Source organism: Loxodonta africana, chromosome 12 (assembly GCF_030014295.1).
Source record: "Loxodonta africana isolate mLoxAfr1 chromosome 12, mLoxAfr1.hap2, whole genome shotgun sequence".
Lineage (NCBI taxonomy): Eukaryota > Metazoa > Chordata > Mammalia > Proboscidea > Elephantidae > Loxodonta > Loxodonta africana.
Window position 1 is genome coordinate 80,168,254 of NC_087353.1, and position 25,541 is coordinate 80,193,794.

Below are 25,541 nucleotides of genomic sequence, written 5' to 3' on the forward strand. Positions count from 1 at the left end.
AGGCGGGGTCAGCCCGGGCTCCGCCTCCCTCCTCCGCAGCTGGGGCCAGCGGTGCCAAGCGCAGCTGGACGAGCGGCGGCAGCTGGGCGAGTGACAGCCCCAGCTCCGCGCGCCGCGGCCGCCAGAGCCGGCGCAGGGGAAGAGCCCGCGGCCCCGGCGGCAGCAGCGGCCGCCTCCTCCGGCCTCGCGGGCCCGCAGCCCGCCGCCCCGGGGCTGGCCCCTCTCGGGCTCCCGCTCCCCGCGCGCAAGATGGCTGACCCGGCTGCGGGGCCATCGCCAAGCGAGGGCGAGGAGGGCACGGTGCGCTTCGCCCGCAAAGGCGCCCTCCGGCAGAAGAACGTGCACGAGGTGAAGAACCACAAATTCACCGCCCGCTTCTTCAAGCAGCCCACCTTCTGCAGCCACTGCACCGACTTCATCTGGTGAGAGCGCGCCCGGCGCAGGGTGCCTGCCCGGCCCCCGAGGGCAGCGCCGCGCGCGGGGATCCTCTCGCGCCCCCAGGGGCCCCGTGTCCCCAAGCTCCCCGCGCCGGACGCTTCTGCTCCGGACTCCCGGCGGACTGTTCTGTGGCGTCCCTCTCCCCGGCCCCAGACGGCCGGCCGCGCGGAGCCTCCTGCCCTCGCTTCTTCCCCGGTCCCTCCCGAGAGCAGCCGGCCAGCGCCGCGGGCGCCTTCCCCTCCACCTGGCTCCGAGCGCGGGGCGCCTGTCCGTCCGGGGGAGAGCAGCGCTTCGGGTGCCCTCTTGCCCTGGGTTACCCCTTACCCCCACCCCGTTTCCGGGGGCAGTGCCCCGGGTGTCTTCTCTCCAGCGCCTTGTGGGCATGGGGCATCCTTTTCTGCTCTCAGTGTCTCGGGGGGCAGCATGCCGCGCTCCATGTTCTCTTTTATCGCGCCTCCCTACGGGCCTGGAGTGGCCCTTTCCACTCCCCAGTCCTCCCCTGTCATCGCGAACCCTCTTCGCTCCCGTCCATCCAGGCATGGGGCTCCTTTCTCCCTTCCCAGTCCCCCCAGGTCTCCTTCGCCTCTCATCCTTCTGTGGGTGCGTCTTTACAGCTTCTCTTTCCCCGAGGGTACTCGGGGCATCTGTGGGTAGATCTCCCTTTTGCTCTCCACTCCCACCGGATGGAAATGCAATCCTCCCCCACAACACACACACACCCGGTGGTCGCTGTCACCTCTCCTCTGCCAGGGTGAGGGGAGGTTGAGGTTACCGCCGAGTTCCCACCTACCCCCCAAAGGCGGAAGCCTCTCGGCACTCGCCTGCGGCTAGGAGGTTGCACCTGGGGTAAAGGGGTAGGGTGGAGGGGGGACTGTGGGGGAACTAGCAGGCGGCTGTGGGCTCCCTGACGTTATCTCTTTCTGCCTTTGCAGGGGCTTCGGAAAGCAAGGGTTCCAGTGCCAAGGTAGGCACCAGGGTCCTGGGGCTATGGGGTTCTGGGGATGCCCTTGTGGGAAGAAATGGTGAAAGGGTCTGTAGAAGTGAGCGAGTTAGATCTAAGGAACCACTTCCGTCAGAGTGACCTCCAGGCTAGGAATTCATCGCAAAAAAGGGTCCTTTTAAGGTGTGTGTGTGTGTGTGTGTGTGTGTGTGTGTGTGTGTGTGTGAGGGGCAGTGATGCTCTGTCCCAGAAAGGCTGATGGAACTGGGAGGCCCTAAATGGCAAGGAAGTGCTATCCACTCTTCCTCCCTTCCAAGCATCTGAAGAGTCAGAGTGGGTCTCCTGAATCTTCCATGGTGTTGCCAGTCCTGCCTCTTGCAGGAAGTGTCTCCAGGGGCCATTTCTGGGAGGATTCCTTCTCTCTAACTCATGCCCCCTCAGGTACTCACTTGCCCTTCCTTGTCTCCTAGAGTGAGGTTCTGCCTCTTCCCCCACCTCCCAGAGAGCTCTGCATCTGGCTGCCTTCTCTGCAGATGGTGCCTCCCCTAGAAAGGCAACTGTGGTTGTCCCCTGGGCCTCCTCCCTCTGAAAGAGGTGGCTCCAGATGGGTACCTCTCAGATCCTCGTTCAAATCATCCTTTCTATCTTCTGGGTAGATACAGCTAGGACTTCAAGTGACTGGTTTCCTCCATCCTTGCATCTGGGTTGGGATCCTTGACTCTAACCTGAGATGTTCCACTCCATGGTGGTGACTTTTAATCATGTGTGAGGGGACCTTGGCTGTGTCGGGTTACTGTCATAAAACATAGATTGCAAATTGGCTGCCCAGGGTCAAATCACCTGTAGGCTTGTTTAGCCCTTGTTGTTGTTGGTAGGTGCCATTCAGAAGACTCAGACTCACGGTGACCCCATTTGTGCAGAGTTGAACTGCTCCCTACGGTTTTCAGGGCTGTGGCCTTTTGAAAGCAGATTATTAGACTTATCTTCCAAGGTGCCTCTGGTTTTGAACTGCCACCCTTTGGGCTAGAAGTCCATCCTTAACTGTTTGTACAACCCAGGTTCAGCCCTTAGGGAGTTCTTAAACATTTTTTGATTTTGGCCAACATTTTAGAACTGGGAGATTTCACCTACAAATCAGAATTTCCAGTTTTGCTGAGAAATGGTCCCACTTTTTCTTGTTAGAGCAATCCTTTTTGGAGCTGGAGAGCAAATTATTTTCAAAGACAGGGCACACACATTCAGTATTTTGTCACAATCAATCCCGAGCAGACTTGCTTCACTCATTTCTGGCCCCTGTAGGTATTTAGTTTGCAACCTCTCCTCTGGAAAGTTTTTTCTCCCCTAATCTTTTTTTTTTTTTAATCTTAGGCCAGTTTGGTGAGAAATGTCTTATTTCTGGGGTGTGCCTTAGGGTTAAACTGACCATTATGGTGAGCTGGATGAAAGCCAGAAGAAGAAAGCCTTTGAACATAAAGAGTCTAAGATGTGAGTTATCACTGAATGACAGCCTTGTGGTTGCACTTCCACCCTTCGGGAAACGTAAAGTGTTCCCCGGTGAGTGCAGGCACCAATGTCAGTTGTGCAGAATGCTTGGTGGCATGGTACTGCCATCCTCTGAGACTCACAAGTTCTTTCACCTGAGATCTAGGCTCAGCAAGGAGCTGGATAGACCTGCCCGGCTCCGGAAGGAGCCAGGCAGACCCACCTAGCCTCTCCTTGGAAGATTTGGAGCCTGGTCTCATGGACCACCCCAAATAACTCCCCAGATTCCTTTATTTAAGTGGCAACAATTTAGTCCCTGCTTCGATAGCACTATTAAAAATTTTTTTTTTTTTTTTACGGATTGTTTTCTAGAACTTTGACACCCTTCAGGCAAAATACTGATGGTGTCTTGGTGCTGGAATGTGTAATATCTTCTTTGAGGTTGCCTTTCACTTCCATAGGCACCCTGGTGGCTTAGTGGTTAAGAGCTCCATTGCTAACTGAAAGGTCTGCAGTTCAAATCCACCAGCCACTCGCTGGAAACCCTATGGAGCAGTTCTACTCTGTCCTATAGGGTCGCTATGAGTTGGAATCGACTCAGTGGCAACGGGTTTTCAATTCCATGAATCCATTTCTGTCTTTGGATCTTGCTGAAGTCAGGGGTGATTTTTGAAAACACTTACTGGTGCTCTCCTCTCCCACCTGCTCTGCTGTCAGTGGTGGCTGGGAAAGGCACGTTGGAATGTGCAGCTGATGACATATCTGATGCAGATAGGAAATTCCTTCATTCGAAGCTTGGAAAATGATAGGAATATTCTGGTGTGGGAGAAAAGCAGAATTTAGGCTTCTAATGAAATACGACCACTTTAGAGGTAGGAGAGGCCCCTCCTGCCCCCCTTTTTAATAAAATCCTTTCTTTTCCACCTCCCTCTTGAGAGGCAGTGTAAAGTAGTGGTCATGTGCACAGATTATCAGGCAACTCACTGTGGGTTTGCATCCTGGCTTTGAGACTTCTTAGTCATGTTACTTAGCCCCTGTGCCTCTAGTTTCTCATCTATAACATGGGACCAATAACAGGTACTTTACCCTAGAGGGTTACTGAGAGGTTCAAAGTTGGTACCACATAGAAGATGAGTGGACCAGAGCTTTGCATAGAATAAACACTCAGAAAATATCAGCTCTTCTGATTGCCCCCAAACTCCCCGGATGACAGGGCAGCTGGTGTGAGAGAAGACTGGCTCTGCAGGGTTACTTTGCTATGGACCTGACTGCCAGGTGAGAGTCAAAATCCAGCTGTGAACATCTGGTCACCCTATGTCACTACTTCACAGTGTATTCTGTTTGAACTGGAGAGGTCCACCTGGGGAGGAGTAAGAAGAGTGGTGGGATAGATTGGCAGCCCCTGAAATTGAGATGCTTGGGATGGTGACATCCTGGAACGGAGCGAAGGCTCAGAGTTACCTAGGACTAATTCTAGAACCATGGAGGAGTTCCTTATTAGCTGAGTATTTTTGGTACCACAAATTTTATTATAAAGTGTATCTATTTAAAATGGGATCAACATTTTATAGAAAATACGTAAGGTTTTATTCTCTGGCGTAAATTAGCCATCCAGAGCCCAGGGCTCTAGGTTCCTTTCAGCTTTCTGCTCTACCATCCCTAGCGAAGGACATTTATCTCATGGTCCAAGAAAGATCCTGGAATCCCCAGTCATCACATTCTTATTTCAGCCAGGAGGAAGGAGGGAAGGGGCAAAGAAAGGCAACGAACGTTCTCAGTGTCACTTATGGAAGTTGCCACAAGATACTTTTGTCTGTATCCTGTTGGCTGGAACTTAAACCACATACCCACACCTTGCTGCAAGACAGGCTAGGGGCTCCATTTCAAAAGTCAAAAGGGAGAGAGAATACTCTGTCATTCTTGGGTAGGAGGTGTGGAGCATGATCATAAGGCAAAGAAGCCATTGAGAGCTGCCTCCACGCTCCATTCTACCATCTTGGAAATTGGGATGGTGGTATGGGATTGGGAGAGGAAGGATGAAAAGTCCATAAACCATGGGAAATTATGGGTTTCCCGGTGGGGTGGTGGTTAAGAGCTCGGCTGCTAACCAAAAGGTCAAGCAGTGGGGATCCACCAGCCATTCCTTGTAAACCCTATGGTGCAGTTCTACTCTGTCCTGTAGGGTTGCTGTGTGTCAATGGGTTTTGGTTATATGCTCAGGGGAGCTTGAGACTGGATGGTTTTCACCTTTGTACTGTTAGAAGATGAAATTGCCACATTATTTCTCCCTTTTTGTTTCTATGCTCTCCCTTTTTTTCTTTTTATAAAACCACTCTGTGAGGTAGTTTAAGAATACCTCTGTTGATGGAGGAAACTCTGGTGGCATAGTGGTCAAATGCTATGGCTGCTAACCAAAAGGTTGACAGTTCAAATTCACCAGGGGCTCCTTGGAAATTCTATGGGACAGTTTTACTCTGTCCTATAGGGTCACTATGAGTTGGAATCGACTCGATGCCAATGGGTTTGTTTTTTGTATTTTGCTTTTATTTCTGTTGATGGAAGACTGGAGCTGAGAATCTCTATTATGAAACTACCTAAATTCTGGGTTAGAAGTGCCTCAGATAAGCCAGGCTGACTTCTCTCTGTGACATTCTTTAGAGGCACCTAAAGCTGCCTTTGTGCCTTAATTTGTAAGTAAGACAAGCCTTTAGATGGAATTAGATTCTTACCTTATGAAGTCTTTGCAACTTGGCAGAGAGAAAAAAAAATTTTTTTTTTTTAAAGGAAGTCACTTCAGTGGAAATACGGAGGCAGTAAAATACAGAGGGTCAAAATTCATAGCATGGGTTTGGATTCAGGCAACTGGGCTTGAATCTCTGATCTGCCACTCATTCGCTGTGTGACCTCGGGCAAGTCCTTCGCCTTTAGTAGCTTCAGTTTTCTCACCTGTAAAATGGGAACGGTAGCACCTACCTCATAGGGTTATAATGAGGAGTCCATGAGGAATGAATGCATGAGAAATATCCACCGTAATTAGCAATGACTCTAAGTGAAATGCTCGTTATTGCTGTAGGAAACTGCGTCAGAGGGGGACGGAGTTAATTCTGGAACTCATTAAATGACTTTGCCTCTTTCCATATACTTAGGTGGGTTTTCCTTTCAGGTATGTTTCTTCATAAAGCTTTGGATAATACCAGTGAGTGCACAGCTGAGCGCCCGTGCCCAGAGAGCCAGGCACCATCTGTTCCTTCAGCGTTATTTTTCCTCCCCCTTTCCTCGTGAGAAAGATCTAAACTTGCTGTGGACTGTCTAGAAAAATTCCAGTGCACTAATTTTCTGGCTATGAAAAGCTGGAACTGATGATTATAGTGAGTAAATCAGCACTTTCCTTTCTCGTGTAGATTAGAAAACAAATTTTGAAACTTTTTATCAAAATTATCCTAAACAATGCCAAAGCATTGCAAGAATCCAACCATTACTGTTCTCATCAATTTAAACATATAGGTTAGACTAGGCACCATTTTTTTTTTTTAACCACAATAAAACATGAATCAAAGGTTCATTTTATTCCTGGCATAGTTTTCCCTACAAACTTATTATATGACATCCTGTACTTCAGGTTGAACTTTCTCGGTAAAATTATAAAGAGGTCTATTTTGTTTGCAATCACCAAGCCAGGCTACAAGTTTTAGAACTTGCTTCCATTTTTCCATATCCCTCCCTTTCTAGGGAAACCCTGGTGGCGTAGTGGTTAAGCGCTATGGCTGCTAACCCAAGGGTTGGCAGTTCGAATCCACCAGGTGCTCCTTGGAAACTCTATGGGGCAGTTCTACTCTGTCCTATAGGGTCGCTATGAGTCAGAATCGACTTGACAGCACTGGTTTTTTTGGGTTCCCTTTCTAGAAGCAGATCTCAGAGAACTGTGAGCCAAACCCTGCTCACCTTCTGGCTTATTCTGAATGCATCCTGGGGGTTTCTATGTGGATAAAAGGCAAAGGCTTTTTGACTTCTTGTTTGTTGGTTTAGCTTTTTTTTTCTCTCTACCTGACATGGGATTTCAGGTCCAATGTCCCAAATGAAATAAGAATCTTTGGGTGGGTTAATGTTGGGTTTTAAGTAGGAAGGCCGCTTTGTTGGAGAGGCAATAACAAATTCATTCTAAGTTGTAGAGCACTCAGTGAAGGTTAACGCTTTGTCACGGCGTAACATAATACCATTCTAAGTAAATATGGAAAATGTGACCTTTGAAAACCTAGTTGATATGATATACAGGTTCTTAGAAACTAATTCAGAAAACATATGTTATTTCCGGGTATTAGGGATCCTCCAGGTGCTGCCTAGAACCAGGTACAGGATGTTTATAGTGCATGTGGGTCAAAAGGACTAGGATAGAAGAGAAGGTGATTGGTTAAAAGTAAAACCGAAGGTTTGAAAATAATTTATATACATTGTTGCCTTGGGATTTCTCTCTCTCTCTAAATAGACCCATATGTCACATTTTGAGAACAGCATCTCCTTTTGATGCATTTTAGTTACAGGTGGTTAGTTAAATTACTAAGTACAATTTAAAGTACACGGTCTGGTCTTTTGACTCTGCTGTTCACTTAATTCTTGCATAGGTAGGGGATCAACTGAAACGTTCATTATCTGGTTGATACCTTTAGAGGCTTGGTCTCTTATCATTTTTGGCATTTGGTCTAATATCATGGTTCTTTGACTTCACACATCAAATCTCCCCATTGAAATTGTATGATATTCTATAGATAGAATATTGGCCTTTTTATAGAGTAAATAATATCCACAGTGTTTACATATGGCATTTGGAGGTGTGATGGCTGCTTGATAATCTGGTAGGAGAGTCACCTATTCACCACATCTATCTGTCCATCCATCCATCCATCCATCCATCCATCCTCCCTCCCTCCACCTTTCCATCCATCCATCCATCCATCCATCCATCCATCCATCCATCCATCCATCCATCCATCCATCCATCCATCCACCCACCCCTCCACCCACCCCTCCACCCGTCCACCCGTCCACCCGTCCACCCGTCCATCCATCCATCTTTCATCAGTCCATCCAAAAAGTGTTCACTGAATAAATTCTACATGTCAGTAACTATTTTAGATGCTGGGAATACAATGGTGAGCGAGATTGCGAAGATCTATACTGTCATGGAGTTTACAGTGTAGTGGGAGAGAAAGGAATTCTACAAATCATTGCACAAATATTTAATTTCACTCTGCTAAGTACCCTGAAGGAAATGTACAGGGTGCTATGGAAATGTACATAATGGGAAGCTGTTTAAGGTTGGAGGCGAGGTCAGGGAATTCTTTGGTCTGAGAATTACATTAAAAAAGTCCCATTCTCTGAGATATTGGCGAAAGCCTGAGTTGTCAAAGGGCCAGAACTCAAATCTGTATCGTGAAACTGTTCATATCCTGGATAAAGATACACAAGAGGTCTTATCTCTGTGACATTCTGTAGAGAATCCCTGGATCTTTATTTGTGCCAGGACTGCAAGTAAGACAAGTATTTGGTGGAATTAGACTGTTACCTCAAGATGGCTTCTCTCAGTTAGACAAAGAACTTCGTCTCTTAGCTAATAACTTAGCAGAGCTTCCAAATGGTTCATTCCGGTTCAAACCCCTGCTGAGATTTTGCATTTCTAACAAGTTCCCAGGCGTCTTAGTTCTATCTAGATAGTGCTGCTATAACAGAAATACCACAAATGGGTGACTTTAACAAACAGAAATTCATTTTCTCATGGTTTAGGAGGCTAGAAGTCCTAATTCAGGGTGCCAGCTCTGGGGGAAGGCTTTCTCTCTCTATTGGTGTCAGAGGAAGGTCCTTGTCTCTTTGAGCTTCTGCTCCTGGGTGATATTCTTGTGGACTGGCATCTCTCTTTCCCTTGCTCCCTGGCTTGCTTGTTTGATCTCTTTTATACCTCAAAAGAGATTGACTCAAGATACACCCCAATCCTGCCTCATTAATATAACAAACAACCCATTCACAAATGGGATTATAACCACAGATGGAGGTTAGAATTTACAACACATAGTTTTGGGGGACACAATTCAATCCATAATACCAGGTGATGTTAACTAATGCTGCTGGTTAGGGACCAATTTTGAAAACCACTAATAGAGCAGTGGTTCTCAAAATTTATTATACTTACCTGGGGATCTTGTTAAACTGTAGATTCTGATTCAGATATCTGGGGTGGAAATTCAAATTCTCAGCAGGGGTTTGAACTGGAATGAACCGGTTCAAAGCCCTGTAACTCCGATAATGAGCTGACTTCCTTTTTGGTTCAGAAGTTGCAGTTTGAGGTGGCTCTTCTAAAGCAGAAAGAATCAGATAATTTCAGAGGTAGACGAACAAATTTGAGGCAACAGATGGAGAATAAACAAAAAGAGAAACCAAAATATTTCAGTGAGAGGCATTTGTGGGCTGAAAGCCAGTTTTCAGGGGCACATGGTTATTCCCATTGCCACACAGGTGCCTCTGTTATCAGGGGCCTATGCCTGGTATCTTACATCTGTTCATTTCTTTGGTTAAGGCAGTGTTTTCTTACCTTTGGGAGATAATTTGAAGTACTTTCACAGTAAGCAACATTGCATGACATATAGAAAAAGCTGCTTTGTCAATTCTCTTCCCATCTTTCTCATTTCTTTCCACGTTCTGATTTTATCAAGGGGAAAGCCTCAGTTTGGTGCTAATGTGTCTTTAACACCTCTCTTAACACAAGTCTGGGCACTTAGTAAACATTCATTACGTAGTTTTTATTTTTTATTATAAAGGAACTATGAGAACATAAAGATATGTTAATGTTTTACCTGTAAGCCAACTTTTTCTTTCTTTTGTACCTAATTGAGCCTAGTTCTGGTCTACCCCTGGACTTGATTTTGTATTGGCTGTTCCTCCTTGTGAATAGAAGCAGAGTTCAGTGTCTTTCCTAGAAATCTTCGGTGTTGGGACGAAGCTTGTTGTTGCAGAGAGCTGAAAGGCAGAGCATCAGCAGGCTGTGAAAGGGAAGGTAGCTTTGTTACAGAAGTGTTAATCTTTTAATCACTTCCATTATTGTTGTCGTTGAGTTTTAATCACCCTTTGCCCTGCCTGTGTGTGTCTCCTGGGTATCTCTTTTCTCAGCCCACATGCAGAAAGTTGCCCTGCTGACTCAGAAGGGGAACTCAAGCCTAGATCTGGAGGGTTCAGATCCCCTCCTCTTGAGCCTTCATATTTGCAAAGTAGACAGAAATTAACTGGTTCAAGATATGCAGCATCAACTAGGGTACTGGAAATGGAACAACCAGAACACAATTAAAAAGAATGTTGATACAATGGGAAACACGTAACCAATGTCACTGAACAGTTTGTATAGAAATTTTGAAATGAGAAACCTAATTTACTGTGTAAACTTTCATCAAAAATGCAATAAAATATTATATTAAGAAAAATATATATGCAGCATCATTATCTCAACAATGACCATGTTACTGAAGGGATTCCAGTGCTCTTTTTCCTTTTGCTTTGGCACTGCCCAGAGACCAGACTGAGTTTTTAGAGAGGTAGTATAAAATTGAGACTAAAAGCACAGGCTCAAAAATTAAACAGATCTGTTTTTAAATTCTGACTCTGTCTCTCCATGGCAGTGAGCTTACACTGGTAAAACATGGTCCTGTCTCTATCTGTCCATTCATCCGTTCACCCAGCCGTTCATTCTTCCATCCACCCAACAATTTTCCCATTCATCCGTCATCCTTCCACCCATCCATTTATCCATCCCTTCAACAAATATTTATTGAGTGCCTACCATGTATCAGGTACTGTTCTAGGCACTGAAACTGGAGCAGTGAGCAAAATAAAATGCCTGCCCTCATGGTACCCATGTACATCCTGGTAGACAGAGAGCAACAGTAAATAAACAAAATTAAACAAATATATCATCTAATATTAGGTTGTGGTAGGGGCTTTGAAGATGAATAAGATACTGTCCTTGCCCTTGAAGATCCTCCTAGTCTTTTGAGTGGAGAATAACACATGGCCAATTAGTTCTGTTACATCATGAAAAGTGCTACATTGAGGGCTTAAAATGCTTTGCACAGCATCCCTACTCCTGGGAGGGGTGGAGAAGATGCCACAGAGGAGGTGACATTTTGGGAACAGTCTTCCAGGAGGAGTAGGAGTTCCCAGATTGACAAGGGGGTGGCGGTGGGGGAGGGCATTTCGGGCAGAGGACAGATAAGCTGAGACACGGAGGAGAGAGAACAGGGCTAACACAGGGACATAGAAAGGAGGGTGTATGAGGGAGGAGCCGCATGTCATATTGGAGGCTTCGGACTTTGTGAAGGCAGTGTAGCAACTAGGAAGTTGTGGTCCTTGCTTTAAAGCGGGATGTGTGGGGGTGAGTGAAATGACCAGATTTTTAAAAAAGAGGAGCAGGAGATGAATTTTGAAACCACAATTGCCATGACTCAGATCCTGAAATTCCAGGCCCCTGTGGGATTGGAGGGTCAGGTAGGAGAAGCTGTGAAATGACCATTTAGTAGCAATGGAAAGCATTACCAAAGCCTCCAGGAGCTGCTGCTGGTTTTCACATCTGAGGGAGACGTTTGGATTTTTCTGTCAGTCATATTGTTGATTATTCTATTTTGGGGGGGGGTGGTTACTAGGTTATTTTTGTGGTTCTAACAATAGGGATATCTCTCTTCGCTGCATCTTTAGGCGCAGGGGGCCGTAGAAATTAATTTTCCTCTGAAAGGAATCCTCCCACTCCCTTTCTCCCTCTCTACTGCTGTCACTTATCCCCTCGCACGTGTTTATGGAGCACATGCTGCGCATTGGTGACGAATTTGTGCGTTGGAGACAGAAAGGCGTTGGTTCAAATCTTCGCTTCTTGCTCTGTGACCTTGAGCAAGTTCCTTAACCTCTTTGGGGTTTTGTTTCTTCATAGGTAAAAGGAAAGAATGATAGTACCTAGTTTATCAGGCTTATGCCAAGTGTTTCCTTAGCACCTTGCCTGGCAGATAGTAACCACTTGATGAATGGGGGCTATATTGATTATTCCCAGGGCTGGGCACAGCAGTAAGGTCCTTGTCCTTACGGAGTTTATAATCTTGTCCGGGAGGCAAAATGAATGCTTCTGAATTAAGAAGACAAAGCAAGAATGGATGTGTTTACATGTTGTGGTCAATAGCACTAGGTACAATTTGCAAGGGATCTTTGAGAGAAATGCTTAGCTAGGGCAAAACAAAACAAAAAAGCCAAACCCATTGCTTGTGAGTCAATTCTGATGCATAGCGACCCTATAGGACAGAGTAGAACTGCTCCGTAGGGTTTCCAAGGCTATAATAAGAAGCAGATGGCCACATCTTTCTCTCGTGGAGCAGCTGGTGGGATTGAACCACTCACCTTTAGATTAGCAGCCAAGCGCTTAACCGCTGTGCGAGCAGGGCTCCTTTACCTGGAGCTGGAGGGTGGTTTTAACATGGGGAAGGGCAGAGCTTTCTCCATGACCCTTTCATGGCGTGCAAATGCTTTAATTTGTGGAAAACCGCAGAAAATTGACTTGAAATCTGTGATTGCCCCATCTGCTGACCTTATTTTGAAAATGTATTGATGATATTTCAACTTTTAATAGAAGTCTGCCCAATCCACCCTTCTAAATTTAGGTTCTCTTCACTCTTTTGGTGAAATGTTTATGTGCTTTTTTGAGTTGAAGAAGAAGCTGGTAGATAGTGTGGGCCAAGGCGGAGGGTGAAGTCTATAGGAGCATTTTTTTCTTGTGATTTTTTTTTTTCTTGTTGGATTTTTTTTTTTAAATTGTACTTTAGGTGAAAGTTAACAGCTCAAGTTAATCTCTCATACAAACTTTTATGCACAAATTGTCATGTGACACTAGTTGTCTACAATGTGACAGCACACTCTCCTTTTCCACCCTGGGTTTCATGTGTTCATCCAACCAGCTCCTCTCCCTTCCTGCCTTTTCATCCTGCCTCCAGTCAGGAGCTGGTCATTTCGTCTCGTGTATCTGCTTGAACTAAGAAGCACACTCTTCATGAGTATTATTTTGTTTTATAGTCCAGTCTAATCTTAGTCTGAAGAGTGGGCTTTGGGAATGGTTTTGGTTTTCAGTTAACAGAGCGTCCAGGGGCCATGGCTTCAGGGGTTCCTCCAGTCTCAGTCCGACCATTAAGTCTGGTCTTTTTACTAGAATTTGGGTTCTGCTCCACACTTTTCTCCTGCTCCATCAGGGACTCTCTGTTGTGTTCCCTGTCAGGGCAGTCACTGGTGGTAGCCGGGCACCATCTGGTTTTTCTGGTCTCAGGCTGATGGAGTCTCTGGTTTATGTGGCCCTTTTGTCTCTTGGGCTAATATTTTCCTTGTGTCTTTGGTGCTATTCATTCTCCTTTGCTCCAAGTGGGTTGGGACCAATTGATGAATCTTAGATGGTCGCTAGCTAGGTTTTAAGACCCCAAACCCCACTCACGAAAGTGGGATGTAGAACATTTTCTTAATAAACTTTGTTATGCCAGTTGACCTAGATGTCCCTCAAAACCATGGTCCCCGGACCCCAGCCGCTGCTACTCTGTGCCTTGAAGTGCTTGGTTGTGTTCAGGAAACTTCTTAGCTTTTGGTTTAGTCCAGTTGTGCTGACTTCCCCTGTATTGTGTGTGGTCCTTTCCTTGAGGGTGGTGATTTTTTTGGACATCCCTATAGTGAACGTCTTCCTTCTGTCCCCAGTGGTAGGGATAATTCTTTAGAGTTTAGGCAATGCCGTAAAATGAGAAGTTTGATAGTTATCTGGATTTTTTTTTTTTTTTGTAGGGGGCAAAATTGACTGCTGGGGTATTGATAATTCTGAGTCAAAGTGTGTATTTAGGGAATCAGGATTGGCATATAGAGTGGTGAGGGACCTCTTTATTTAAATTGAAAATCCATCTTTTGGTAGTTGATTTTCTAGTCTTTCTAAGATCAAGTCTACAATACTTACCATGGCTTAAAAATCCTTAGCCAATTTGGGCCTTCATGAGCCTCATCTGGAACCACGTTTCCACTCACTTTCACTGTCCAGTTGATGACCCAACTGTCTCTGCGTTCCTCAATCATGATATAGCCCTGCCTACCTCAGGGCCTTTGGACATGATCATCTTCAGCTTGAATTGCTCTTCCCTTTCCTCTTTCCCCATTCACCTCCTACTCATCCTTCAGAACTCAGCTCAAATCTCACTTCCTCAGAGAAGCCTTCCCTGACCTGCCTAATCGGGTTTACCCTTGTACAGTTTTTTTTTTTTTTTAACACTTTATACTTTTTGTACTTTCTAATTTTTATTTCTGTGAGTATTTAATGTCCGTCTTCCCCACCAGAATGTAAGTTTCATGAATGCAGGGATCACATCTGTCTCCTTTTCCACTGTTTCTGGAGTACCTAACTCCATCCTTGGCACATAGTCTATGCTCAATGAATAGATAATAAATGAATGATTAGTATAGGGGAGAAATGACTGACTAGAGGGTGTTACCTGACTTTGGTTTTGGTGCTAGTTTTGCTATAGCTTGACCTGTGATTTTTATAGAATATATCACTTCCTGGTTTATAAGCTCTGATCATTTTTGTTTGAACAAAAAAAGATTTTGTTATTAGAGTCCATTGGGAAGGGACTTTTAGAAGTGTGTGAATGCCTCAGCCTTAATTTGGGTAGAACCTTAGGCTCTGCACATGTTTCCCTGTGAAGATTAACAGGTTTTCCACTGAAGTCCCTGGCTTTGTTCATCAGGGAACCTGTGGACTGTTGTGAAAAGAATCTTCTTTAAAAGAATATGAAACCAGAAGCTACCAATAAGTCCATCAGCAGTAGAACAGACAACTCAATTGGAGTACATTAATATGGTGGAATATTGTCCAGCAATGAGAATGAACAAATGACAACTATTCACAACATGGATGAATCTCACGATATAACAATGAGTTTATCCTACATCCTGTATGACTCCATTCACTTAAAGGGATCTCAGAGACAGGCATACGTAATAATTGCTGATAAAGGTTAGGGTAGTGATTATGCTTGGGGGCACTGGAGAGGAACTGAGAGGGGCTTCTCAACCCTGAAGAGGGGGTCAATCCTTGCTCTTGCATCATGGGGTCCACTATGTGCTTCTAGATCTCTCTTAGAGGTTCATTTCAAACTATACCTCTGTTATGGATTGAATTGTGTCCCCCCAAAATGTGTCAACTTGTCTAGACCATGATTCCCAGTATTGTGTGATTGTCTACCATTTTGTCATCTGATGTGATTTTCCTAAGTGTTGTAAATCCTACCTCTATGATGTTAGTGAGGCAGGATTAGAGGCAGTATGTTAATGAGGTAGGACTCAATCTATAAGATTAGGTTGTACCTGGAGTCAATCTTTTTTGAGATATACAAGAGAGAAACAAGCAGAGAGATAGGGGACGTTATGCCACCAACAATGAGGGGAGCTTGTCTTTTGGACCCAGGGTCCCTGTGCTTAGAAGCTCCTAGGTTAGGGGAAGATTGATGACAAGGACCTTCCCCAAGAGCGGACAGAGAGAGAAAACCTTCCTCTGAAGCTGGTACCCTGAATTCAGGCTTCTAGCCTCCTAGAGTGTGAGAGAATAAATTTCTGTTTGTTAAAACCATCCACTTGTGGTATTTTTGTTATAGCAGCACTAGATGACTAAGACAATCTCCTTGACTGTTAGTAAGCCTGTGGAACTTCATCATTGGTATCTTCACAGAACTGATTTAGTTACTGTCTAGAGTGTGGTTTATTGTTCTGGGTGCTGGTTGTATGGATACGTTCAGACTGTGAAAGTTCATCAAGCTGTAGACTTATGTCCACTTTTCTGTTACGTCTATCACGCTTCCATTAAAAAAGAAAAGCACCTAGTTTTATGTCATCGAGGCCGAATCTGAGAAATGTTAGTTGGGATGTTTTGGGTTTTGTGCACAGAAGTTAAATCCGTATGGGAGACAGGCACCTTCTGGAGCCATCCATTGAGAGATGGTGCCGTTTGCTTTCTTGGGGGGACATCTGCTTCTCATTTCAATGTTGCCCATCGATTGCAAACTGTAGAACAAGGAAGCCAGGGCGTTCTGACAAATTTCCCTCCCAGTAGTTTACCAGGAAAACCTTGAGCTCATAAACTATTTTTAGAGCTTTAAATTTAAAAATTCTTTATGAGTTAAGGTATTAATAAGAATCCATTACAGCTGCTGTAACAGATAAACCTTTGAAATCTCTGTGGCTTGACAGAAAGACGTTTGTTTCTCACTCAAGTCACAGTCAAGTCAGGTGATCCAGGTCGGGCAGCCTTCCACACAGCCCTATGGGGCCCCAGGCTCCTCCATCTGTGGCTTGGCCCTCCTCCATGACCTCAGTGTTTCCTCCATTCGCCTGAGGGAACGTGAGAAAGCACACTCATTTCACAACCCCTTTAGCCTGGAAGGGACACATACCACTTCTCACATTGTCTTGGCCAGAACTCAGGCACAGGGTTTAGGGGTACACAGCAAACCCTGCTCCATTCCCCAAAGCTCTGGCTTCTTCTGCTTCCTTTGGGATGTGTTCCATTTTATGTCTCACTTGACTTCAGTAAAACCGAGCAGTGAAACTTTAGAGCTCTTTATCTTATCAAACCTACTAGAGTAAGTTTTGGGGGAGAGCAAGGTCTGTTCGTGTGACTAAGAGCGAAACAAAGAAGCACTCTTCTTGTTTTGAGCTATTAGAACAATCTGGTTCTTGTCAGAATTTCCAGTTTTCAAATCAGTCAGAATTCTTGCCTCTTCTGGCTGTGAGTGGACATTAGAGGCACTTCTGTCATAGCCAGGGGCCGAATCACCCTGCTAGTTGTCTTCCTTTGCTCTTTTGTCATCTCTCCTATGGAAGGATTCTCCAGTGGCTCTACTTCAGAGATTTGACTGGATGTCTAACATATCAATCATATATTGTCGTATAACAGAATCTTAAAACCCGTTACCATCGAGTCCAATCCAACTCATAGAGACTGTATCAGACAGAGTAGGACTCCCCAAAGGTTTTCTGAGGCTGTAAATCTTCATGGAAGCGGACTGCCACATCTTTGTCCCACGGGGCAGCTGGTAGGTTCGAACAGCTGACCTTTTTGGTTAGCAGTCAAGTGCTTAACTACTACGCCACCAATCAAAAAAACCCTTTGCTGTGGAGTCAATTCTGACTCATAGCGGCCCTATAGGACAGAGTAGAAATGCCCCCATAGGGTTTCTAAGGAGCCAGCTGGTGGATTCGAACTGCTGAATTTTTGGTTAGCTGCCAATCTCTTAACAACTGTGCCTCCGGGGTTCCTTAAATCTTAGTGACTTTAAATAGCAATCATTTTATTTATTTCTTGTTTTTGTGGGTCAGTACTTTGGGTTGGGCTCAGCTGGGTGTTCCTGCTGGTCTAGGTGGGGCTTGACTATTCTTGGCTGGGCTCGCTCACATGTCTGAGGCCCCTTTTTCCACGTGATCTCTTTCATTTTCCAGAGGCTAACTTGAGCTTGGTCACAGAATGCTGGATGGGTTCCCAGTGGGGGAGCAGAAAGTGCAAGGTCTCTTGAGGGCTAGGCTCTGAACGTGCACAGCATCACTCCTGCCACTCCCCTCCAGCAGAGTGGGTACCAAGGTGTGGGGGATGCGCTATGGGGTCTACCACATGCTTCCAGGTCTCTCTTAGAGGCTTATTTCAAACTATACCTCCTTGACTATTAGTAAGCCTGTGAGGCTTCACCATTGGTCCCTTCACTGAACTGATTTAGTTACTACCTAGAGTCATTTTTTTTTTTTTTTTATATTGCCAGAACTCGAACACCATTTACAGACAGCCCTAATCTGACTAGGCCTAGGGTCATGGGAGTGGCTTGCCCAAGGTCAAATAACTACCAGAGAGGGGACCTGGGATTCATATCCAACCAGGGGACTTTATACGTCACCTTACTTCATCGTGCATGAGAGAGCCTGGATTACAACCCTGGACTGTTATTGGTTGCCCTCGAATTGACTTTGACTCACATCAAGCTCATATACAACAGAACAAAACATTGCCAGTCTTGTGCAAATCTTTATGATCATTGATGTTTGAGTCCAGTTTTTTGGCTATTGTGTTAATCCATCGCATTAAGGGTTTCCCTCATTTTCGCTGGCCGTCTTCTTTACCAAACGTGATGTCTGATTGGTCTTTCCTCATAACGTGTCCAAAGTAAGCTAGCTGAAGTCACACCATTCTCACTTCCAAGGAGCACTCTGCTTGCATTTCTTCTAAGACTTATTTGTTCATTCTTTTGGCAGTCCCCCGTATAGTCAATATTCTTCATCAACATCATAATTCAAAGGCATCAATTCTCCTGTCTTCCTTCTTCATTGTCCAGCTTGGCATGCATACAAGGCAATTAAAAAGACCGTGGCTTGGGTCAGGTGCATTAGTCATCAAAGTGGCATCTTTGCCTTTTAACACTCTAAACAGGTCTTTTGTAGCAGATTTGCCCAATGCAATAAGTCATTTCATTCCTTGACTGCTGCTTCCATGGATGCTAATTGTCGATCCAAGTAGAATGAAATCCTTGACTACTTCAATTTTTCTTCATTTATCATGATCTTGTTTATGGGTCCAGTTATGAGGATTTTGGTTTCTTTGTGTGCAGGCATAATCCATACTGCAGACTGTAGTCTTTGACCTTCATTGTGACTTCAATGCCATGTTGCCCTTAACCCTTACACCATATCATTCCTCCACCCTGGGAAGAGTTTTCTTGAATTCTTCTAGATGTGTGTATTTTAAATTGTAAATCATCACTCATTAGAGGGTTATAATGTCTTTGTAGAAAATCATGACCAGCATTAAAAAATAAAATAGAAAATACTGGAGTGCATCACACTTAGGAAGGGTAACTGTTGCTTCATGAAACTTACAGGTATGTGCACTGGGTCAAAATGTAAAATGTGTTTCTTACTGTGGGTGATGATTCACAGAGCTTGAAAATCATTGTGAAAAGTAGAGTCAATAGGCACTGGAGTCTAATGAGATTGGCCCTGGACTGCTGAGGCTTCATTTATTTTTTAGAGATTAAATACGTTGTTTTGAGTTCTTTATAATTAGAAGTTTTATCTTTTCTCCATCACACTATCCCATGCCTATTTTGATCATCATCTTTGAGCTTTAAGATATCACAGATAAAAACTATTTTTTCAATTGAAGTTTTAAGTACAGTATGAGGTTTTTTTTTTAAATGTAATTGTTGGTTTTGATGCAACTGCCTGACCTGACCTGTCACTTGGGTGGAGTGTCAGAGTACTTTGTCAAGTGCTGGCAGAGAGCTGTCCGTCTCCTGCAGAGAGAAGGAGCTGGTTATCCTGAGGGTAATGTTAGCTGAGAAGAAACTGTTTCATGAGCAGAATCAGCACAGAGGGAGGGAGGAGGAGGTGTGTAGGGGCTGTACAGAGCTGCAGGAAGATGTGGGAAGAGTGTGCCAGCAGGGAGGTGGGTCGAATCCCCATGGGGGGACTCTGCTCAGGGCAGCCTCCAGCTGGGACTTCCAAAGCCTGGGATTCAGTGTATGTTTGTATTGTCTGGTGTCCCCAATAAATGGGGGCCCAAATAGCAGCTGGCCACCTTGTATTTCCCTTCTGCTCATCTCTGATTTGGGGCCCAAGGGCCATACGGGGAACAGGGCACTCCAGATAGGATAAAAAAATTCAAGTCCAGGAAAAATATGAAATCAGGGCAAGGCCTATCCTTGCTGTTTTTTTTTTTCCCCCTACAGTCCTTAAAAAAAAAAAAAGAAGAAACTGTTGCCATTGAGTCGATTCTGACTCACAGTGACCCTACAGGACAGAGTAGAACTGCCCTATAGGGTTTCTAAGGCTGTAATCTTTATGGAAAACCCTGGTGGCATGGTGGTTAAGAGCTACGACTGCTAACCGAAAGGTCAGCAGTTTGAATCCACCAGGTGCTCCTTGGAAACCCTATGGGGCAGTCCTACTCTGTTCTATAGGGTCACTATGAGTTGGAATCGACTCGACGGCAATGGGTTGGTTTGGGTTTGAATTCTCAAACAGTTATTATTCCCAATTTATGGCTGAGAAAACTGAGGCACAAAGAGTTAGGAATTTTTCTGAAGGTTATACAGAATTAGGATCCAAACATGGATTTGGGTTCAGGATTATACAAAAGGAAGGTTGCTGTTGTTGATACCTGTCATTGAGTTAGCCCCCAACCAGTGGCGACCCGGTGCACAATGGAAGAAAATGTTGCCCAGGCCTTTGCCACCTTTATGATCTTGGCATGTTTGAATCTACTGTTCTAGCTATTATGTCAGTCCATCTCATTGAGGATTTCCATCACCTTCGTTGACCCTCTATTTTACCAAACATGATGTCCTTTTCTGGCAATTGGTCTTTCCTGATGATATGTCCAAAGTCAGTGCGTTGAAGTTTCGCCATTCTCACTTCTAAGGAGGTAGAACTCTAGAATTAATGATGGTAATGATGACAGTGATGGTGATGGACGATGAAGACAAAGGCAGCAAATATTTGAGTGCTTACAATGAGCTGGGCATTTCACAAACTTTATCCCTTTGAATCTTCACCCTCTACTGAGATTTGCTATTATTACTGTCTCCATTTCCTAGATGAGGAAACAGGCTTAGAGAGGATAAAGGACTTGCTAGAGAACGGCAGGGCCTAGGTCGAATTTGGGTCTCTCTGAATCAGATTCTGAGTTCCTCACCACTAAGGTGAAGGCCTGGGGGCGGGGAAGAGAACACCATGGTTGGGAAGAGGAAAGTCCCTGCAAGAGTAAGCCGACAATAGCAGTCAGGAAGTCTCTGGAGTACATGATGGGTAATACAGCCAATCCTTAGGGCTGGAAAGTGTACTTACCACACAGATGGATGAAACTGGCAAAATTTGACAAGAAGCAGAAATTCCCTAGTAGGAGAACTGTTTCCATTATTATCTTTTTTCCCAGTGAAAGTTTGCTACGTTTATAAATCTAGCTCTAGCCCTGAACAGGGAATTCAGAAAGTGGCTTCTAGCCTGCGATCTTTTGATGGTCATGTGACCATAATCAGTTGATTTCTTTGACTTGAGTTGCTGGGCTATTGAGCACAAGGTGAGAACAAAAAAAGTCCTTGAGCCATTTGGACGGAAGGGGTCACATATGGTGGGCACTTCACGGCATGATCACGCTGCCCTGGAGGTTGTTGTGATTTATTGAGGCACTGAGCTGAATGCTTCACACACGTGATCTCATTCAAGGGCCACAGCACCACAGGAGGTAAGTTTCATGTTGTTGTTAGTTGCTGCTGAGTCAGCGCCAGACTCATGGTGACCCCATGCACGATGGAACAAAACATTGCCTGGTCCTGTGATCCATGATGGGTTGCAGATTAGACCTTGTGATCCATAGGGTCTTCACTGATTTTTGGAAGTAGATCACCAGGACTTTTTTCCTAGTCCATCTTAATCTGGAAGCTATGCTGAAACCTGTTCCGCATCATAACAATACACAAGCCTCCACTGACAAGTGGGTGGTGGTTGGGCATGAGTTACATTGGCCAGAATTTAACCTGAGTCTCCAGCATGGAAGGTGAGAATTCTACCACTAAACCACCAATACTAGTCTCATATTTAACACCGGCAAAAACCAAGGTTCAGAGACATTAAGTAGCTTGCCCCAGGTCTCAAAACTAAGAAGTGTTTGTAGAGGGCGTTAAACCTAGGGAGTCTGATTCTGAAGCTTGTAGATTTAACTATTCTGCTAGCAGCCATGACCAGTCTTTCACCAGGGCTCCTCCCAGTTATTTGTTCTGCCATCTTCAAAGTGTCATCAGTATCTCCCCACTTAGTTTCAAGTAGTCTACAGTAGCTCCAAGAATCACATCTTCTAAGGTCAACATACAAATCAGGAAGGAAGGAGACAGAAGACAAAGGCTTTCTCTTCAGGTACTTCATGTCATACCTGCATGTCATGCTTGGAACTGTGGCAGCCATCTTTTGAACATAAGGCCAGTATACTATGAATTGCCATGTGGAAAGATCAGGTGAACTGTGTCCTTCATGATGTCATTGAACCACTGAACCAACCAAACTTGATAGAGCACTATCTCTGCAATTTTTGTTTTCTTAGATAATTAATTCCCTTACTGTTTAAACCATTTTAAGGTGGCTTTTCTAGTACATGAAGCTGAATATATTGTATCTCATACAATTTCAGATTATCCTGACCCTTCTACCTTTTTTTTTAGTTGATTAGCTTTTTTCTTGAGATTAGGCCATATTTTCCCAGTTTTTCTTAAGTCAAGCAATTTTGGATTGCACCTTAGTTACTCTGAGTGTTATGTTACAGAGACTCTGTATTCTGTTGTATTCCTTGGAAGAGTGTTCATATTTTTGTTTTAGTGGGCCATTGACTTGGTTGGACAGTAAACCCTGTCTCTTGGACATCAGCTCAAATGCCAGTTCTGTTTTTTAGTTTTATTTTTGAGCCTTCTTTGAGGCTGTCCCTTGCATGTGTGGTTCAAGAGTCAATCAGAGAGTATACAAAGAATTTGGGGCCGCCCCTCTTTTGGCTGTCTATTCTTGAATTCTCTCCTTACTACCCAGCAGCTGTGGTTTACTTGAAATCTTACTCTGCTTCTGCAATCCAGGATGACTTTAGGGTGTTATATTAGAGTTTAGGTACTACTCAGTGTTGACTGCAGCCTGCTCTCAGGGTAAATGCTACAAGGTGGGCATTCCCTTCGTTCAAGTTCTTCAACCTCAAGCCATTCTCTTTTTCCCACTCCAAGCGATTCTCTTCCTTAAAGTTTCAACTCCCCACGAGAATCTGCTTTTTTATTATTATTTTTATTTATTTTTGTTCACTCTCCAGTGCTTTTAGATAGATTATTATTGTTGTTATTATTTTTATATTTTGTCCAGAGTTTATACTTGTTATCTGCAGCAGCCTATGTCACTACACCAGAAACTGAAGGCTCCTTTCTTTCTAACACATGGGAAAACTGTTGCCCAGAGAGGTTAAGTCACTTTCCCAATGTCACAGAGCTAGCAAGTGGTAGAGCCTGGGCCCAAACTGATCTTGCTGACCCCAATGTCCGGACTCTCTCCAGGATATCCGGCAGCTAATTTGTGCCTCAGAATAAATAGTCTGCTGGTTTGGGCTCAGTTTCACTTTGGCATGGAAAGTGCCCTGCGAACGGAGCTATAGCAATCACAAAGCTGAGCTGGGCAGTTTCATGGTAGCCTTGAGTCAGTTTTGTTCTCTTCCTCTCCACATCCCTGGACTGATTCCTTTATTAAAGGTTGGACTCAACAGGCAATTTTCCAGGTAGATTTTTGGATAGAAAGTTTTCATCAGTCAGTACCAATGTGGTGATCATTTATTATTTATTTGGCGATCATTTTTACCAAAGTAAAAGTCAGTAGAGTAAGTTGTGGTTAAAAGAGAGGAAGTTCAGAGTTCAGTACGTTTTTTTCCTCCCTCTCTCTCTCTCTTTTTTTAAAGAAAAGAGGAAGTGACTGCTCTTATTTTTGTACCAGCCTTGGCACTAATGGGTATGGAGTAAACTCTTAGCTAAGCTGAGGTCAAACTTCGAAATTATGTAACCTGGGTCTCCCTTTCTCCTTTGTGGGGCCACTGGCCTGAAGTGCCTAATGTAAGCAACCCACAGAGCCACGGACAAGAATCCTAGCACAGTCTTGTGATTTTATGCCCCTCGTTTTAGGAACATAAATGGGCTCTTCCAAAATACAGTCATTTCCACTTCTCTTTCTGAAACACTGATTCTGCTTGGTGAGCTCCGTCTCCCTCAGGGCCATCGTATCAGCTGTCTTGCTGGAAATTACCCCACCTTCAAGATTAAAACCAGTTATTTATTGAGTTCCTGCTGTATGCTAGGTATTGGAATATACTAGTGAACAAGACAGGCGAGGCCCTTGCTCCTCATGTAACTTACATTCTAGCTGAGGGCAGACAACAAATGAGTGAACAAACAAAGAGATGAGTTTAGGTTGTGATAAGTGTTAGGAGAGAGAGCTCTTAAAGCAGAATTGTTTTTGCGGGGTACAGTGATCTAATGGTGAAACATAGGTAGAGCCTCTTTCTCTTGCTTCCTCCATCCCTTAGTATAGATAACCAAACAAAAGCAAAACACAAAAAAAGCCCAAACCAGTTGCATTGAGTCCATGGTGACCTCATGTGTGTTTGAGCGCAGAACTGGGCTCCATAAGGTTTTCAGTGGCTGGTTTTTTGGAAGTAGATCACAGGCTTTTCTTCTGAGGTATCTCCACGTAGACTTGAACCACCAGCCTTTCGGTTAGCAGCTGATCATCTAACCATTTACCCCACCCAGGGGCCCCTCTAGTAGACCTGTTGCCGTCGAGTTGATTCTAGTTCATAGTGACCCTATAGGATACAGTAGAACTGCCCCATAGGGTTTTCAAGTAGCGATTGGTAGATTCGAACTGCTGACCTTTTGGTTAGCAGCTGAGCTCCTAACCATGGAGCCACCAGGGGTCCACAGAGACAGGATATTTCTTAGACCAAGGCCTTTTTGGCCTGAAGGCTCTTAAATGCAAGAAACAGTGGATGGATTAGACTGGGCTCTTCTTGGGCCAGTCACCTGTGTTTCATCTTCTGCCTCCGTGTTGGTTAGTTATTCCCTCTCTTCTCATAGGTCTTACCCTTTACACTTGGCACAGATTCTGCCCCATGGGCAGGCAGGCAGGAACTGAGTTGAAGGGACTGGAGAGGTAGACCGATGCACATAATATAAACGGCTTTGAATGTCCTGCTAAAGAGGTTGCCTTTGAGACGTTGTATTCTCATTCCCCCTCCTTCTCTTCTGGAGCTCAGAATCCCTTTCTGGCCAAATTGCTCCCAAGCTTTATGGGTTTCTGTTGAATTCTACCCTTCCACTCTTCCTCCATCCTTTCAAGTACTTCCTCTTCCTCTTCACACCTAAGTGGAAAGGAAATAAGAGCAGTAGTTGTTAACTCGATTGATTGTAAATTGTCTGCATGAAAAATGTTGATTACTCCCCTCCAGGGAGAGGAATAAGCCTTTAGGTCTTTAGGTTATTAGACTAGCGAGAAGTCAGGTGTTCTGTGGTTTGTTGTTTATTTCTCAGTGTGGGTGGGGTGGTGGTGAGGGGAAGAAAACATCAAGGGAGGCAGAAGTCTCTGTCAGATGGTAATAATTATGGCCATATTTTTCCCCATAAACATGTCTTCTGTTGGTTCTGGAGTCAGCTAGATTTTATGACCCATCGAGGATAGTAAAGTGAGATTGTCTTGCTGTTTTTGGAAAAAAAGAATTAAGTTCATAAGAAATGCATGTATAAGTGCAGTTTCTTTAAGATACTTGTCATAGAAAAGGTTAAAGACCTATGGTCCTTTTGACTTCCTAGCCTAGGTCCCTTTTCCCTTCCCCCAAAGTTACTAAAAAAAAGTTACTACTGTTCATAAATTTGGTGCTTTCTTTTACAACATTTTCTATGTTAATTTGTAACCATAAAGATGATCCAAAAAACCCAAACCAAACCCATGGCCTTCAAGTCGATTCCAACTCATAGCAAGATGATAGGGTAGTTTTACTTTGTGTGTTTTGCTAAATGGTGTCATAGAGCACACAGCATCCTGC

The 25,541-nt window shown here is 44.5% G+C and overlaps 1 protein-coding gene across 3 annotated transcripts in view; it reads left to right on the top strand.

Annotated features, from left to right (window-relative positions):
- Positions 1-234: 234 nt before the first annotated feature.
- The window catches only part of PRKCB (protein kinase C beta), a 390,438-nt gene continuing 365,131 nt past the window's right edge, over positions 235-25,541 (top strand). For all 3 annotated transcript variants that reach the window (XM_003418820.4, XM_064295702.1, XM_064295703.1), the window contains exons 1-2: positions 235-422; positions 1,371-1,402. In XM_003418820.4, coding sequence (XP_003418868.2) covers positions 250-422; positions 1,371-1,402 — 205 coding nt within the window. In that variant the 5' untranslated portion in view covers positions 235-249. The remainder of the gene's footprint in view (positions 423-1,370; positions 1,403-25,541) is intronic.